General features: G+C 45.8%; 1 protein-coding gene across 9 annotated transcripts in view; it reads left to right on the plus strand.

Annotated features, from left to right (window-relative positions):
- LOC140399227 (rap guanine nucleotide exchange factor 1-like) overlaps nt 1–17218 on the plus strand; it is a 208737-nt gene that overhangs the window by 167005 nt on the left and 24514 nt on the right. For all 9 annotated transcript variants that reach the window (XM_072488612.1, XM_072488614.1, XM_072488615.1 and 6 more), the window contains 6 exons: nt 5704–5779; nt 6708–6792; nt 7564–7656; nt 15956–16141; nt 16452–16536; nt 17056–17150. In XM_072488612.1, coding sequence (XP_072344713.1) covers nt 5704–5779; nt 6708–6792; nt 7564–7656; nt 15956–16141; nt 16452–16536; nt 17056–17150 — 620 coding nt within the window. The remainder of the gene's footprint in view (nt 1–5703; nt 5780–6707; nt 6793–7563; nt 7657–15955; nt 16142–16451; nt 16537–17055; nt 17151–17218) is intronic.

The following is a 17218-nucleotide window of genomic DNA, read 5'->3' on the forward strand; positions in this document are numbered from 1 at the left end:
TGTCTCATTTAGCAGATTAGTTTGTGGATAGAACCTGGGTTTCATTAAACAGCTGATTGAACTGTTCAGTCATTCCTGCAGGATGTTTGAGGTGAGGGATGCAGTTAGCGTCCCTGCTGATTTTACCTGCAGGAAGTGCTGCCATCTCCAGCTCCTCCAAGACCGAGTTAGGGAGCTGGAGTTGGAAGAACTTCGGATCATTCGGGAGGCAGAAGGGGTCATAGATAGCAGCTTCAGGGAATTAGTTACACCAAAGATTGGAGATAGGTGGGTAACTGTAAGAGGGACTGGGAAAAAGCAGTCAGTGCAGGGATCCCCTGCGGTCGTTCCCCTGAGAAACAAGTATACCGCTTTGGATACTTGTGGGGGGGGGGACTTACCAGGGGTAAGCCATGGGGTACGGGCCTCTGGCACGGAGTCTGTCCCTGTTGCTCAGAAGGGATGGGGGGAGAGGAGCAGAGCATTAGTAATTGGGGACTCTATAGTCAGGGGCACAGATAGGAGATTTTGTGGGAGCGTGAGAGACTCACGTTTGGTATGTTGCCTCCCAGGTGCAAGGGTACGTGATGTCTCGGATCGTGTTTTCCGGGTCCTTAGGGGGAGGGGGAGCAGCCCCAAGTCGTGGTCCACATTGGCACTAACGACATAGGTAGGAAAGGGGACAAGGATGTCAGGCAGGCTTTCAGGGAGCTAGGATGGAAGCTCAGAACTAGAACAAACAGAGTTGTTATCTCTGGGTTGTTGCCCGTGCTACGTGATAGTGAGATGAGGAATAGGGAGAGAGAGCATTTAAACACATGGCTACAGGGATGGTGCAGGCGGGAGGGATTCAGATTTCTGGATAACTGGGGCTCTTTCTGGGGAAGGTGGGACCTCTACAGACAGGATGGTCTAGATCTGAACCTGAGGGGCACAAATATCCTGGGGGGGAGATTTGTTAGTGCTCTTTGGGGGGGTTTAAACTAATGCAGCAGGGGCATGGGAACCTGGATTGTAGTTTTAGGGTAAGGGAGAATGAGAGTATAGAGGTCAGGAGCACAGATTTGACGTCGCAGGAGGGGGCCAGTGTTCAGGTAGGTGGTTTGAAGTGTGTCTACTTCAATGCCAGGAGTATACGAAACAAGGTAGGGGAACTGGCAGCATGGGTTGGTACCTGGGACTTCGATGTTGTGGCCATTTCGGAGACATGGATAGAGCAGGGACAGGAATGGATGTTGCAGGTTCCGGGGTTTAGGTGTTTTAGTAAGCTCAGAGAAGGAGGCAAAAGAGGGGGAGGTGTGGCGCTGCTAGTCAAGAGCAGTATTACGGTGGCGGAGAGGATGCTAGATGGGGACTCTTCTTCCGAGGTAGTATGGGCTGAAGTTAGAAACAGGAAAGGAGAGGTCACCCTGTTGGGAGTTTTTTTATAGGCCTCCTAATAGTTCTAGGGATGTAGAGGAAAGGATGGCGAAGATGATTCTGGATAAGAGCGAAAGTAACAGGGTAGTTATTATGGGAGACTTTAACTTTCCAAATATTGACTGGAAAAGATATAGTTCGAGTACAATAGATGGGTCGTTTTTTGTACAGTGTGTGCAGGAGGGTTTCCTGAAACAATATGTTGACAGGCCAACAAGAGGCGAGGCCACGTTGGATTTGGTTTTGGGTAATGAACCAGGCCAGGTGTTGGATTTGGAGGTAGGAGAGCACTTTGGGGACAGTGACCACAATTCGGTGACGTTTACGTTAATGATGGAAAGGGATAAGTATACACCGCAGGGCAAGAGTTATAGCTGGGGGAAGGGCAATTATGATGCCATTAGACGTGACTTGGGGGGGATAAGGTGGAGAAGTAGGCTGCAAGTGTTGGGCACACTGGATAAGTGGGGCTTGTTCAAGGATCAGCTACTGTGTGTTCTTGATAAGTATGTACCGGTCAGGCAGGGAGGAAGGCGTCGAGCGAGGGAACCGTGGTTTACCAAGGAAGTGGAATCTCTTGTTAAGAGGAAGAAGGAGGCCTATGTGAAGATGAGGTGTGAAGTTTCAGTTGGGGCGATGGATAGTTACAAGGTAGCGAGGAAGGATCTAAAGAGAGAGCTAAGACGAGCAAGGAGGGGACATGAGAAGTATTTGGCAGGAAGGATCAAGGAAAACCCAAAAGCTTTCTATAGGTATGTCAGGAATAAGCGAATGACTAGGGAAAGAGTAGGACCAGTCAAGGACAGGGATGGGAAATTGTGTGTGGAGTCTGAAGAGATAGGCGAGATACTAAATGAATATTTTTTGTCAGTATTCACTCAGGAAAAAGATAATGTTGTGGAGGAGAATGCTGAGCCCCAGGCTAATAGAATAGATGGCATTGAGGTACGTAGGGAAGAGGTGTTGGCAATTCTGGACAGGCTTAAAATAGATAAGTCCCCGGGACCTGATGGGATTTATCCTAGGATTCTCTGGGAGGCCAGGGAAGAGATTTCTGGACCTTTGGCTTTGATTTTTATGTCATCATTGGCTACAGGAATAGTGCCAGAGGACTGGAGGACAGCAAATGTGGTCCCTTTGTTCAAAAAGGGGAGCAGAGACAACCCCGGCAACTATAGACCGGTGAGCCTCACGTCTGTAGTGGGTAAAGTCTTGGAGGGGATTATAAGAGACAAGATTTATAATCATCTAGATAGGAATAATATGATCAGGGATAGTCAGCATGGCTTTGTGAAGGGTAGGTCATGCCTCACAAACCTTATTGAGTTCTTTGAGAAGGTGACTGAACAGGTAGATGAGGGTAGAGCAGTTGATGTGGTGTATATGGATTTCAGCAAAGCGTTTGATAAGGTTCCCCACAGTAGGCTATTGCAGAAAATACGGAGGCTGGGGATTGAGGGTGATTTAGAGATGTGTATCGGAAATTGGCTAGCTGAAAGAAGACAGAGGGTGGTGGTTGATGGGAAATGTTCAGAATGGAGTACAGTCACAAGTGGGGTACCACAAGGATCTGTTCTGGGGCCGTTGCTGTTTGTCATTTTTATCAATGACCTAGAGGAAGGCGCAGAAGGGTGGGTGAGTAAATTTGCAGACGATACTAAAGTCGGTGGTGTTGTCGATAGTGTGGAAGGATGTAGCAGGTTACAGAGGGATATAGATAAGCTGCAGAGCTGGGCTGAGAGGTGGCAAATGGAGTTTAATGTAGAGAAGTGTGAGGTGATTCACTTTGGAAGGAATAACAGGAATGCGGAATATTTGGCTAATGGTAAAGTTCTTGAAAGTGTGGATGAGCAGAGGGATCTAGGTGTCCATGTACATAGATCCCTGAAAGTTGCCACCCAGGTTGATAGGGTTGTGAAGAAGGCCTATGGAGTGTTGGCCTTTATTGGTAGAGGGATTGAGTTCCGGAGTCGGGAGGTCATGTTGCAGCTGTACAGAACTCTGGTACGGCTGCATTTGGAGTATTGCGTACAGTTCTGGTCACCGCATTATAGGAAGGACGTGGAGGCTTTGGAGCGGGTGCAGAGGAGATTTACCAGGATGTTGCCTGGTATGGAGGGAAAATCTTATGAGGAAAGGCTGATGGACTTGAGGTTGTTTTCGTTGGAGAGAAGAAGGTTAAGAGGAGACTTAATAGAGGCATACAAAATGATCAGGGGGTTGGATAGAGTGGACAGTGAGAGCCTTCTCCCGCGGATGGAAATGGCTGGCACGAGGGGACATAACTTTAAACTATGGGGTAATAGATATAGGACAGAGGTCAGAGGTAGGTTCTTTACGCAAAGAGTAGTGAGGCCGTGGAATACCCTACCTGCTACAGTAGTGAACTCGCCAACATTGAGGGCATTTAAAAGTTTATTGGATAAACATATGGATGATAATGGCATAGTGTAGGTTAGATGGCTTTTGTTTCGGTGCAACATCGTGGGCCGAAGGGCCTGTACTGCGCTGTATTGTTCTATGTTCTATGTTCTAAATAGGTGAATTGCAATCACTGGGAACATTACAACCTGCCTTTCTCATGAAGGAGAACTGGTCTGTGCATTTCAAGCATTTTCTGTTCTTGTTCTCAAGCTTTTTGAGTGGTTGTCTATAAATTACCTAGAGACAGACAAAGGTTATGCCGCCTTTTCCTTTGTTTTCGGTAAGAAAGAGGCATTGCTCTGTACCTGCTAAATTGAATTAGAAAATGCCCATGTTGAAGTTGGAACAGAGCATCAATCATATAAATTTAATCAAGAGTTCAAAATATTGCACTAATGGACAAACTATTGCAGAGTTCCATAGATTTATACCATGTGTGCTGTAGAGACTGATATTTTCCACATTTTAACAGTGCCAAGGAAAGTTTGTTTAGACAGATTTTGTGAAGCACAAACAAAAAGATATGAGAGGATCATGTTTCTATTCTTGATGGTCACGGTTAGCACACAAGCCCCTTAATTTTCCCAGAACATTTAATATTTACCACTTCTTGGCCATAACATAATACCGGTTGCTTATGGATTGGCAATGCTAAATTGCCCCTTGCTGTCCAAAAGGTTAAGTGGGGTTGCGGGAATAAGGCAGGTGGTGGGCCTGGGTTGCATGCTCTTTCGAAGTGTCAGTGCAGACTCTCCATGGGCTGAATGGCCTCCTTCTGCACTGTAGGCATTCTATGATTCTACAACTCCCAGCACCAGTGTAGAATGCCTTCTATACAAATGTCCGATGCATCATTTTTGGATGTACACGTGGATGTATTCATATGGGCCTGGGCTTAGAAACTCCAAAGTGTATTATGAAGCTCACCTGACCTATAATTTTTATGTTGAATTTGGCTAGGATGAGCACAAGAACCTTCACTTCGGGTGTGATTCATCCGACTTCCTGGCACTTTTAATAAAACAAAGTTTATTGTGAGAATGTAGTTAACATATCTAAAACAGTTGGCAAGAAGTTGTTTTCAATTACAAACATGAAAAAATACAACAGTTACAGTATTCTATGTATATAACTCTTAATGAATCCCCCTTAGTAGCTGTTCCAATTCAGTACAAAATCCAATAAACCAAAACCCCTTTCAAGGGCGTGGCCCAGCACACTGTAATCTCACTTGAATGGGACTGGTCCTTTCCCTGAGATCCAGCCTCTAACCAGCAGGTTCAAAACTCCTTCCAGAAAGCAACTCTTGCCTTAAGGTTACCAAGGCAGTTTGCCACACCCAATGTGCTTTCAGTTCTCTGGACCAGCTTTTAACTAAAAACAGGGAAACACTGCTTTTTTTCTTCTGCAGTCCAAAGCAACAAACCAAAACTGAAACCCAAACAAACTCTCTCTCACCTGACAGCCACAGCCCAGTTCCACCCACAAATGACATAATTGAAGCTGTGCTACAAGCCATGTGGTCAAACCAATCCTTTCTTTGGTCAAACCAATCCTTTCTTAAAGGGACACTCACATGACAGCATGTATATACTCACCATAACTCAAACCCCTTTGCTTTCACCAATTACATTTTGAACACTGAAGTGGAGAAGTCAGGTCAGGTTAATTTAAAATCATCATAAAATTGTGAATATAGAACTCTGTCCATAATATTGATTAGCAGTTATTACAAGCTGAGAAAATAGGCAGACGTTAATTTGAATTATCTTTAAATATAATTAGTACTGGTCTTTGATATTTATTGATGGATGTTATTCAGTTGAGGTTCCTTTCTCATGCGTATATGTTTTAGAATCTTTCACTTGAACTTTATTCTAGGGCGAGGATGGCCCAGAGGTGCGAGGAGGCTCTGTAGATATTCTAATAGTGCATGCAACTGAAACAGATCGTAAAGGTAAGGACTTGACCTATATGTACTATTATACTGCAATGACTTCCAAAGGATGAAGTTCTTTACAGGTTTTTGGATACATCTTCCTTATGTAGAAATCGGAATTAACTAATTTGTGGTCTTCATGTTGGGAAAGTTATAACATTTTTACATTTTGAATGTTGAACCCAAGTTGGCTGGTCTTGCCTATTTTAGTTTATTTTTAAATGTATTAAATTCTCTGATGTAAGCCAAAATTGGGCTGCTTAAGATGGCAAGTAGGGGCAGCACAGTGGCGCAAGTCATTAGCACAGTTGCCTCATGGCGCCGAGGTCCCAGGTTCGATCCTGGCTCTGGGTCACTGTCCATGTGGAGTTTGCACGTTCGCCCCGTGTTTACGGGGGTTTCGCCCCACATCCCAAAAGATGTGCAGTGTAGGTGAATTGGCCATGGTAAATTGCCCCTTAATTGGAAAAAATAAAATTGGATACTCTAAATTTATTTTTAAAAAGATGGCAAGTATTTATTTTTATAACGAGTTATAGAAAATGCTCTGTTATTTGTATAATAATAGAACTGTCATCAACCTCAAATGGTAAAAACAAAAGAAATATTTGCACTTTGGATGCAGAGGGAGTGCACAGCTCTTAGTCAATGTTGTGTGCAATCAGCACGCATCTATCTCACTTGCCCTTGCTTTACGTGCGTACCACTTCAGCCATACTAATAGGAAAAAGACTACACTGATGGAAATCAGTGGAATGGGGCAACACTGCACGTGGGCAACAGTCAGCAAAATGTCTCGTGGACTTCCCTCCAAACCCAAATGGGCCACCAGTAGCCCCTGGGCCGCAGGTTGCCCACCACTGCTGTTGACAATATATCTGAAATTTATCAATAGTCTGGATAGTTGGATCTTAGTATACTTCCATTTGCCTGTCTTGCCTTCCAGATCTGGTCCTTTACTGTGAGGCATTCCTGACCACTTATCGGACATTCATTCCACCTGAGGAGATCATCAAGAAACTGCACTATCGATATCCTTTAGTGATTTTACAGGATTGCTGGCTATAGCTTGTCACAAAAGGACAGCCATAAGCCACATCCATAATGTGCATCACGAAGCAACATCAAGATGGAGGAGCTGATGTGCAGTGTTTCACCTCTATTTATTCTTGTTAACTTCTGTGCTCCAACCTCACCCATTCTTTTCAACAGCTGTTGTATAGCTTATGAGCTCCTTGGATTGGGAAGGCCTTTTCAGCCATTGGGTTGGTCCATCCTCGGATGACAGAGGCAGTCACTACATTGACTAGCAGCATTGTTATCCTGATTTTGCCTAACCGCAAGCCTTTTTCTTGAAGTATGAGTTATGATTTGGAGTGCTGGGTAATTCTGTGAAATCAATTTCTATCCCCAGATTCGTGAATAACAGCATCTCACTGGGCAATCAGATGACCAATTTTGTCCAGTTTGCATATATTTGAAAGTCTTTATATTGTAGATATTATGAATGTTTTACGGATGAGGGAGATGTTGCGAAGAAAATAAAGTACAAGTCTGACTTGTGGACCGGATGATAGAGTTTGAATCCCAATGGTTCATTTGGCCCAGCCCTCATTGAGAGTTTATAGCTCACTCGCTAAATGCAGGACCAGGGTTGCAGCTGAAGTAGCATAATCATGATCTCTTCCCTGTGGATCTACATGGCCGTTGTAAAGTAGAATCACAAGTGCTGTAAAGAAATCTGTGGGCCATAATCTTTTTTCAAGTATACAACAGTTGATTTTCTTTTAACTAATAACCACTTATGAGAAATTTTGCCACTGTCCAGACACGTTCAAGAAACGGGTGAGCAAGAATACATTCTTCGTATTGGTGCGTGTGGTGGATGAGCTCTGGTGAGTAATGTCGACAGTCATTATATACTAATATTCCCAGGTGAATTTCCCCCACAGCATGATTTAAGAAAATCCATATGTTCCAAAGTATTGCACGTTCCCAAGATCAGTTGTATTTAAAATGGGAACCATTGTTATTGTTGTCATAAGCTTAAAGTAGTAAAAATAATTAAAGTTTATGTATCGATAACCATAATCTCTGCTATCGCAAAATTTCTTTCATAGCAAAAATTCACATCCCTCGCAGTAGAAAATTTTTTTAAAAAATAATTTTTACTAAGGTTTTCATAAAATATCAATAACAAAATGAGAAAGAAAAAAGAACCCAACAGGGTTAAGTACAAAACACAATCTAAAAAAGCAACCCCCCCAACCCCCCCCCCCCCCCCCCCCGTACCTAAATAATAAATTAACATTAACTCCCCGACTTAAGACAACAGGTGTACACCCCCTCAGACCCTTCCAGTGTAAATAACAGAAACAAAAATAAAGTTAAACCACACCCCCTGGGCTGCTGCTGCCAGTGACCAATGTCTATCGTTCTGCCAGAAAGTCTAAGAACGGTTGCCACCGCCTAAAGAACCCTTGTACCGACCCTCTCAAGGCGAATTTCACCCTCTCCAATTTAATGAACCCTGCCATATCGCTGATCCAGCATTCCACGCTTGGAGGCCTCGTATCTTTCCACTGAAGGAGAATCCTTCGCTGGGCTACCAGGGACGTAAACGCCAGAATTCCGGCCTCTTTAGCCTCCTGCACTCCCGGCTCCTCTACCACCCCAAATATTGCGAGCCCCCAGCCCGGCTTGACCCTGGAACCTACCACCCTCGACACCGTCCTCGCTACGCCCTTCCAAAATTCCTCGAGCGCTGGGCATGCCCAGAACATATGGGTGTGATTTGCTGGGCTCCCTGAGCACCTAACACACCTGTCCTCACCCCCAAAGAACCTGCTCATCCTTGTCCCGGTCATGTGTGCCCTGTGCCACTTGCGCACCATTGTCGCATTGGCGGCCCAGTAGTACCCTCCCTCCCTCCCTCCCGTGGGGGCTTGGATTGGTACAATTCCTCATAGAAGTCCCTGAAGACCCCATTGATGCCAACCCCACTCCGCACCACGCTCCCTCCCCTGTCCTTAACTCCCCCGATCTCCCTAGCTGCGTCCCGCTTCTGAAGCTGATGCGCCAGCATCCGGCTTGCCTTTTCCCCATACTCGTAGACCGCCCCCTGGGCCTTCCTCCACTGCACCTCCGCCTTCCTGGTGGTCACCAGGTCGAATTCGGCCTGGAGGCTGCGCCTCTTCCTCAACAATCCTTCCTCAGGTTCTTCCGCATACCTCCTGTCTACCCTCACCATCTCCCCCACCAGCCTCTCCCGCTCCTTGTGGGCCCTGATGGAGCTGTGCCTTCAGTGCCTCCCATACCATCCCCACTCGGACCTCCCCGTTGTCGTTGGTCTCCAAGTACCTCTCTATACTTCCTCGGACCCGCTCACTCACCTCCTCGTCCGCCAACAGCCCCACCTCCAAGCGCCACAGCGGGCGCTGATACCTCTCCTCCCCCAACTCCAAGTCCACCCAATGCGGGGTGTGGTCCGAAATGGCTATTGCCGAATACTCGGTATCCTTTACTCTCGCTATCAGCGCCCTACTCAATGAAAAAGTCGATTCGAGAATAAGCCTTATGGACATGTGAGAAGAATGAAAATTCCCTAGCCCCCGGCCTTGCAAATCTCCAAGGGTCCACCCCTCCCATTTGGTCCATAAATCCCCTCAACACTCTAGCCGCCGCCGGCTTCCTACCCGTTCTAGACATAGAGCGATCCAGTGCAGGATCCAACACAGTGTTAAAGTCTCCCCCCATTATCAGGCCCCCCACTTCCAAGTCTGGGATCTGACCCAACATACGCCGCATAAAACCCGCACCGTCCCAGTTCGGAGCATACACATTGAACAGTACCACCCTCTCTCCCTGCAACTTACCACTTACCATTATGTACCTACCGCCATTATCTGCCACAATGCTCAACACCTCGAATAACACCTTCTTTCCCACCAAGATCGCCACCCCTCGATTTTTGGCATCTAGCCCCGAATGAAACACCTGACCTACCCACCCCTTCCTCAGTCTTACCTGGTCTGCCACCTTCAGGTGTGTCTCCTGGAGCATAACCACATCCGCCTTGAGCACCTTCAGGTGCGCGAACACGCGGGCCCGCTTAGCCGGCCCATTCAGTCCCCTTACATTCCAGGTTATCAGCCGGATCAGGGTTACCCGCCCCCCTCCCCCGCCGACTAGCCATGACCCCTCCTCGGCCAGCCACGCGCCCGCACCCCACACCCGGTCCGTTCCCCACAGCGGCATACCCCCGTCTCGACCCACCCCACTCGCTCCAGCTCCTCCTTGATCTTAGCAGCAGCAACCACGCTCTCCACCTACCAGGCCCCGCCACCAACCAAAACAGTGCCCAACCCGCCCCATCCACCCTCCCCAACCCGAAAGAGAAAAACACAGAGAAAAAGAAACCCAAAACAATGCAAAGGCCCCCCCCCCCCCCCCCCCCCCCCCCCGAACCAAAAATAGGCATAACATATCCACCGCAGTCCCCAATTGCCCATCCCGACCCTCAGTCTGTGTCCAGCTTCTCGGCCTGAACAAAGGCCCACGCCTCCTCCGGACACTCAAAATAATGGTGCCGGTCCTTGTAGGTAACCCACAGTCGCACCGGCTGCAACATGCCAAACTTCACCCCCTTCCTGTGCAGCACCGCCTTCGCTCGATTGTACCCGGCCCTCCTCTTCGCCACCTCCGCACTCCAGTCCTGATATATCCGAACCTCTGCGTTCTCCCACCTGCTGCTCCTCTCCTTCTTGGCCCACCTGCGCGCACACTCCCGATCGACGAACCGATAGAACCGCACCAGCACCGCCCGCGGAGGCTCGTTAGCCTTGGGCCTCCTCGCCAACACTCTATGGGCCCCTTCCAGCTCCAGGGGCCCCTGGAAGGACCCCGCTCCCATCAGCGAGTTTAACATGGCCCCCATGTCCGGCCCCTCCAGCCCCTCCGGGAGGCCCAGAATCCGCAGATTCTTCCGCCTCGACCGATTCGCCATCTCCTCGAACCGCTCTTGCCATTTCTTGTGGAGCGCCTCGTACACCTCCACCTTTACCCCCAGGCCTAAGATCTCGTCCTCATTGTCAGAGATCTTTTGTCGAGCCTCTCGGATCGCCACCCCCTGGGCCGTCTGTGTCTCCCGCAGCTTATCAATAGAAGCCTTCATCGGCTCTAGCAGGTCCGTTTTAATCTCTCTGAGGCAGCGCTGGATACCCTCCTGTTGCTCCTCCGCCCACTGCCTCCACGCTGCCTGGTCTCCGCCCGCCGCCATTTTGTCCTTCTTCCCTCCCTTCTTCGGGTCCACCACCACCTTTTTTGTCACCCCGCTCCTAGTTAAAGCCATATACTGACGGGGGGGCTATTAATAACTCCTTCCCACACCGGGAAACGTCGAAAAAGTGCCCTTGGGGGCCCTGAAAAGAGCCCAAAAGTCTTGAGAGGGAATCCTTTTGGCAGTGTTCGCTTCACCAATCTGCCCCAAAATGTCTGTGGAAACTCCTGAAAAAGGTCTAAGAGTCCGTTCCAGACGGGAACTGCCGAATGCGCGACCTACTCCTCCATGGCCGCCACCGGAACCCTCGTCCCCGCTTCTTCAGTGGCCTTGGTGAGATCTTTTCACAGTTGTTCCCTCTGCTGTTAGAATTCACTTTTGATAAAGGCCCTCACGTCAGTTTGCAGCTTTAAGCTTGCCCTTCCCCCGCCTGCATGCTGGAAGAGGCCCTGTTTATCCTGTTGCAGCCAAATCTTTTACTGTTTCTGCCGGGTCTGGTAGCCAAAAGACATAACATTCCTGGGGGACACTGTCAGGGGAATGTTGCAGTCTTCTTGCCACACCTGGAAATGTCAAACAAATGCCGTGGGGGCCCTGTAAAAGAGCCCAAAAGTCCGTTCCAAGCGGGAACTACCGAATGTGCGACCTAGCTCTGCATAGCCGCACCCGGAAGTGCCGCAGTAGAAAATATTACTGACGCACCACTTCTAAACATTGCACACACTTAATTACCCATCCGCCCACAAAAAATAAATCATCTGAACTTGTACTGCTGGTGGTCCAACATCCAGTACTAGATGAGTAGGAAACTCCTTCAGTTAAATATTGGAACGACCAAAGCTGTTATCCTCAGTCCTTGCACAAACATCGTTCCCAGCTATAAACTCCGTCCCTCTCCTTGGCAACTGTCGGAGGTCAAACAGATGGTTCACAAACTTCCCATTTTTGACCCTGAGATGAGCTTCCGACCGCACATCTGCATCATTACTATGCCTATTTCCACCTCCTATAACAATGCCTCTACAACCCCTTCCTCAGCCCATCTGTTGCTGAAACCTTCGGCTGTTCCTTTGTTCCCTCTAGGTTTGACTATTCCAATGCGGTCTACTCTCTGTAAACCTGAGGGCAGCCAAAGTTATGCTGCTCATGTCCTTACTCACATCAAGTCCTGTTCACTTATCACCCCTCTGCTGGCTGACCTACATTGATTTCCAGTCAAGCAATGACTTATTTTCAAAATTCACATTTTGTTTCAAATCCCTCCATGGCCATGCCTTTCTGTCATCTCCTCCAGCCCCACACTCTGATATCTATGCTGATCTAATTCTAACCACTTGAGCATCCCCATTTTTAATTGCTCCACCATTGGAAGTAATGCTTTCCTGCTTTAAGATGCTCCCTAAAACCCACCTCTTTGGGCCATCTGTTATATTTTTAACACACTTGTGAAACACCATGGGAGGTTTTATGCTCAGTGTTTTATTGTTGGTGCCTGTTGACAAGTTCCAAGTGATTAACCTCTCCAACCATTTCCTCAACCTCGTGGGACAAATGGGATGGTTTTAATATTACATCTACCATGGCCCCTTGTTCTCTCTTGTGTCCTGTAGTTTATTGCACTTCATTTTATGGCCTCACTGCCGATTCAAGTAACTTGTCAGGCTATTTAATCAAGAAAACGTACTTATTCCCCTTGCCCCATCCTATTCGGAGATTCTGAAATTTCTAACATTTCTTAGTAAGAAGATCTTGTATGCCCTCTACCTATTTTCAGGTTTCACTAGTTTAATTTTAAATTAAATTTTGCAGTAATAAATTAATTATCTGGAAAATAAGACTGTTGAGCTTTGATATGAAGAAGATATTCTGACATCAAGGAATCTAAAATTACCTCAGAATTTGTGTTACAATATAATCCCTTCATTCCACTCGGGTTTTAAATATACAACATGGCAATAAGTAAGTACTGTGCCATCTAAATTGATGGGCAGCATAAGTTAGATTTTCACAGGCGATCCTCTCATTGCTTCAATCTGAGTGCTCCAAAAAAAAATGATTGTCTGTCACCTCGTGTGATATTCGACCATGTCTCAATTTGCATAACTGATTGCGAATAATGCGTATGAAGCCAGTATGAAAGGATGGATGGAGGCATTGGCTTTGCTTATCTTGAAGGGACCTTACTTAAAATTGTTTGAAGATTAAGACTTCTCCACTTGGGTCTGTCCCAAGTTTTATTTCCACATGTTGGGCTCTAGTTTGCAAGCTCTGAGGTTGGCTTTCAGATAGTCTTTATATCTAAGTTTGGATGTCCTGTGGTAAGGGTTTCTATGCTCCGTTGGCTATAGAGTACTTCTGGTATGTGACAATCCTCCATGGAACTACATGACCAACCCAGCAAAGCTGAGCTCTGATGAATATGCTCTCAATGTCAGCCGGGCCATCATTGTACTATCGTAAAATAAGTGAAAGACGTTGATCATCTTTTTAGGGCACCACCATTCAAATTGGCTAGTTACACAACCTAGGAGCAGTTTGGTGCTTTCTCTTAGTGAGGTCAGTATGTGTCTGATGAACCTTTACATGAATGAGCAAAAATACTTCAAAGAGGGGAAACGGTATTTGGACCTCCAACATGCTTCATTGCAAAACAGTAGGATGAGAGTTCCTCGCATCCCTCCCCCACTTTGCAAATTGTGCAAGCTTTGTTCATGATAGTTGATGTTACCAGCTCCACTTTCAAATTTGCATTAATGGATTAAATGTATTGAGTGCTGTTTTATGGGTGTTTTGAATAAATTATGTAAGAGCGGTTTAACATTTGTGGCTTTCCTAGTGCAATACCTTGGGCTATATTGATCAGCACAGAACACGATCCTGTTTCTCAGTAAATAGCTTTAATCTTTCCATATATTGAATATAATTTCTAGTTTTAAAGCATGCATCCTTCATAGAATACATTCACCAAAAACCTAATTTGTAGAATTTGGAAAACGTATAGCGCCCAGACCAGGGAGCAATTTTATATTTCCGGAGTGTTGCTCTTTTTAGCCTTAGTTTATTAGCTCTGATTATGTCACCTTTGCTCACGAGTCGCCAGGTATCTTTCTGATACCGCCATGTGGTTTAAGCTCGAGTTATGATTAATAAGTCAGCACACCACTTAGTAAGATTGAAATCAACTGTCATTTATTATATACAACAGGTAATGCTTATACAATAATCCTACTATCTATATAGAAACCTACCACTACTGGCCAATACTTAACTTTAGAAAGGGCCCACCAGGTCAGGGAAACGAATGGCTTATCTATTCGGATCTGGCCCGCAGGATTCGAAAAGGCTGATACGGGTCGATGGCTAGGAGTCTTTATCGGGTAGCGATCGCTGGAGTCAAACTTACTGTTTCTGGTGGATGTTCTTGCGAAGGTCTCGAGCAGGAGAAGAAGGGAGAGAGAGCGATCTGAACTTGGCCCCTCACTTTATAGGGTCCCGGGGCTTCCCGCCTCTCGGGGCGGCCCTTGACCCTGAGTCCCAAGTGATTGGACTTGTTCCCAATCACTGGGTTCGATATATCCAATAACGGGGCGATTCCTCGATCGGGGGGTGGTCATTCACCTGTCTTTGTTTCGGCCACTGCAGGCGCCGACAGGTCTGGCCCGGCATTCAATTGCTAATATGTTGCAATTGTTCCCGGGGATAGCCGATTAAACTGCAGATGTCTGGGTTGATGTGCTGCTAATGGTCTTGAGTATCGATCTGGGCCGACTTCCCCAGAGCCGAATACGCTATTCTGTCTGCAGCTGTCCGTTTGTGTCCTGTTGGCTGCTTTTCCCATCAGCCTTTTCGGTTAGCCATTTTAAATCGGGTTTTGGCCAAATTAATAGGGAATCAGCCATTTTAGGTGGCTACAGGAGGAAGGAGATTTGACGTAGCACTTGTCTTCAGAAGATAGTGTAGGATAAATAATATGATGAACGTTGTTGTGCATGGGTTGTAGAAGGACGGATTGAAGAAAAATATGTTTTTTGGTAGTTTAGTTGCACATATGGTTGATTAAACACCGTTGTATCAGTGATGAATTTGTTTCTATCTGGTGATATCAAGGTGCAAGTATGGATGGCATGAAAACTATAATAGCTTAGTAACATTTCCTCCCCAATTTAAAAATAGTCTTTCCTTTTTTAGTTCCCTTTGCTCTAATCACAGGTTAATAGCTGGCACAGGTTGGGAGTAAGTGGCAATTCTGATTTGAAAGATTTCTCTCTTAGCAATAACGCAGGGAGGATTCGCGAATTGATGATAGGAGGAGAAAGTAGCACCTGATGAACTCGAATGGTCAGTAATTCAGACCCTACCCCTAGTTATCCTTTTGGGTTTATCGTAGTGAAATTTCTGTTTATGAAAGAAAGACTTGAATTTGCATGGCAACTTTCACAACTTCAGGGTGGCTGTCCCAAAGTGCTTTATAGCTAATGCAGTACCGTTGAAATGTAGTCACTGTTTTAATATAGGAAATGATTACCATTTATTTATCTTGGAAGAAGGATGCAAAACTAGCTTAGGAACTGGTGAGGAAATTGTCTTTGTGTTTGTGACATTAAATGACAATGAACATCTTCAATTAATAGCTCTATGAAGGGAGCACATGATTGAATGGCAACTTGTGATTTACCTTGGATATTGGGATAACAAATTTATAATGTGGAGGTATCCCTGCAATGCTGCTTTTAATATTTGTACATTTCCATTTAATGTTCCTGTACATTTTCCAGAAGTCTGCTTTCTGGCAAGTATTCAAACTGCCCTGAATTATGTTGCCACTCACCTGAACTTTTCCCTGCTCTACTGCTGTGGTGTTTATGCGGTGCTTGATGGCCATTTAATCAATTCCTTTTGGGTGCTTCATTTTCCAGTTTGGTGGAACTATCAGATGACATCTTGAAGTTGTTGATGGAACTCGTCTTCCGTTTAGTGTGTAGTGGTGAGCTGAGCTTGGCCCGAGTTCTACGAAAAAATATTTTGGATAAAGTAGATCAGAAGAAAACTGTGAAATACGCTAGTTTGATGAAGCCGTTGGCTGCACGAGGGGTGGCCGCAAGGTAAGAGTTGTATACATACTTAAAAATGGATATGTATTTTGTGCTGTTTTCTGCGAAGTGAGTTGTAAATTTGTCAATATTGAGAACAGAAATGAATAAGTATCTGTGCATGTTAAGGAGTGTAAAATCTGTGGAGACGTATCTGTGATCAGCACCCTCCGTAATCTAAATAACCAGATGGAAATGGGCAGCAAAAGAAATATTTTTGTTGGGGGAAAATAGGGGAAATACGGTGAATGAAACTAGAATCTATTTTGGCCATATGACTTCCTGTAACCCTTGGGTTAATGCCTTTTTGTTCCTCATGCAGGCCGGGAACCCTTCATGACTTCCATAGTCACGAGATTGCTGAGCAGTTGACACTGTTGGATGCCGAGCTATTCTACAAAATAGAGGTCATTATCTGAAAGGGAATGTTTCTGTGACAGTCTTAACAGATCAGTGCATTCTTGTGGGTTGAGTTGACATGAGATTAGCTGTCAAGTGAAACACAACTGTTCCATGTATCTAAACTGCTGAAGAAACAGCAAGCCTGTTTGAGATAATTGCAAGTCAAGAGTTCACTTGAGCAGAAGAATAGGATCCAATCAACAGAAATGAATCTTAATAGACATTTGTAGTCAGACAAGTGAGCAACCAGCAGCAGTCTTTGCTTATACAAAGAGCTGTACAAACAATTGACTCGAGAATATGATTGATACTGATCTTGTCTTGGTTTGGGGAGAGAGTGTATAATAGCGAACACAGGATTGTCTGTCAAATCTCTTCCAGGGGGCAGTCCCCAAAAATGAAACTAAGACGAGCTGTTCCTTGCCATATTTTTGGAACCAAGGACACTTCATCGTACTGATCTAATAAGTATGCTGCAAATTGTTTGCATTTCTTCATCTCCTTTTTCTATCATTTAATGACAGATCCCTGAGGTTTTACTCTGGGCCAAAGAACAGAACGAAGAGAAGAGTCCAAACCTAACTGAGTTTACAGAGCACTTCAACAACATGTCCTATTGGTGAGGATGAGGCACTATTTCTCACTATATCTAAACAGTCTGAACTTGGAAGGACAACTAAGTGGTGG

Source organism: Scyliorhinus torazame, chromosome 22 (assembly GCF_047496885.1).
Source record: "Scyliorhinus torazame isolate Kashiwa2021f chromosome 22, sScyTor2.1, whole genome shotgun sequence".
Lineage (NCBI taxonomy): Eukaryota > Metazoa > Chordata > Chondrichthyes > Carcharhiniformes > Scyliorhinidae > Scyliorhinus > Scyliorhinus torazame.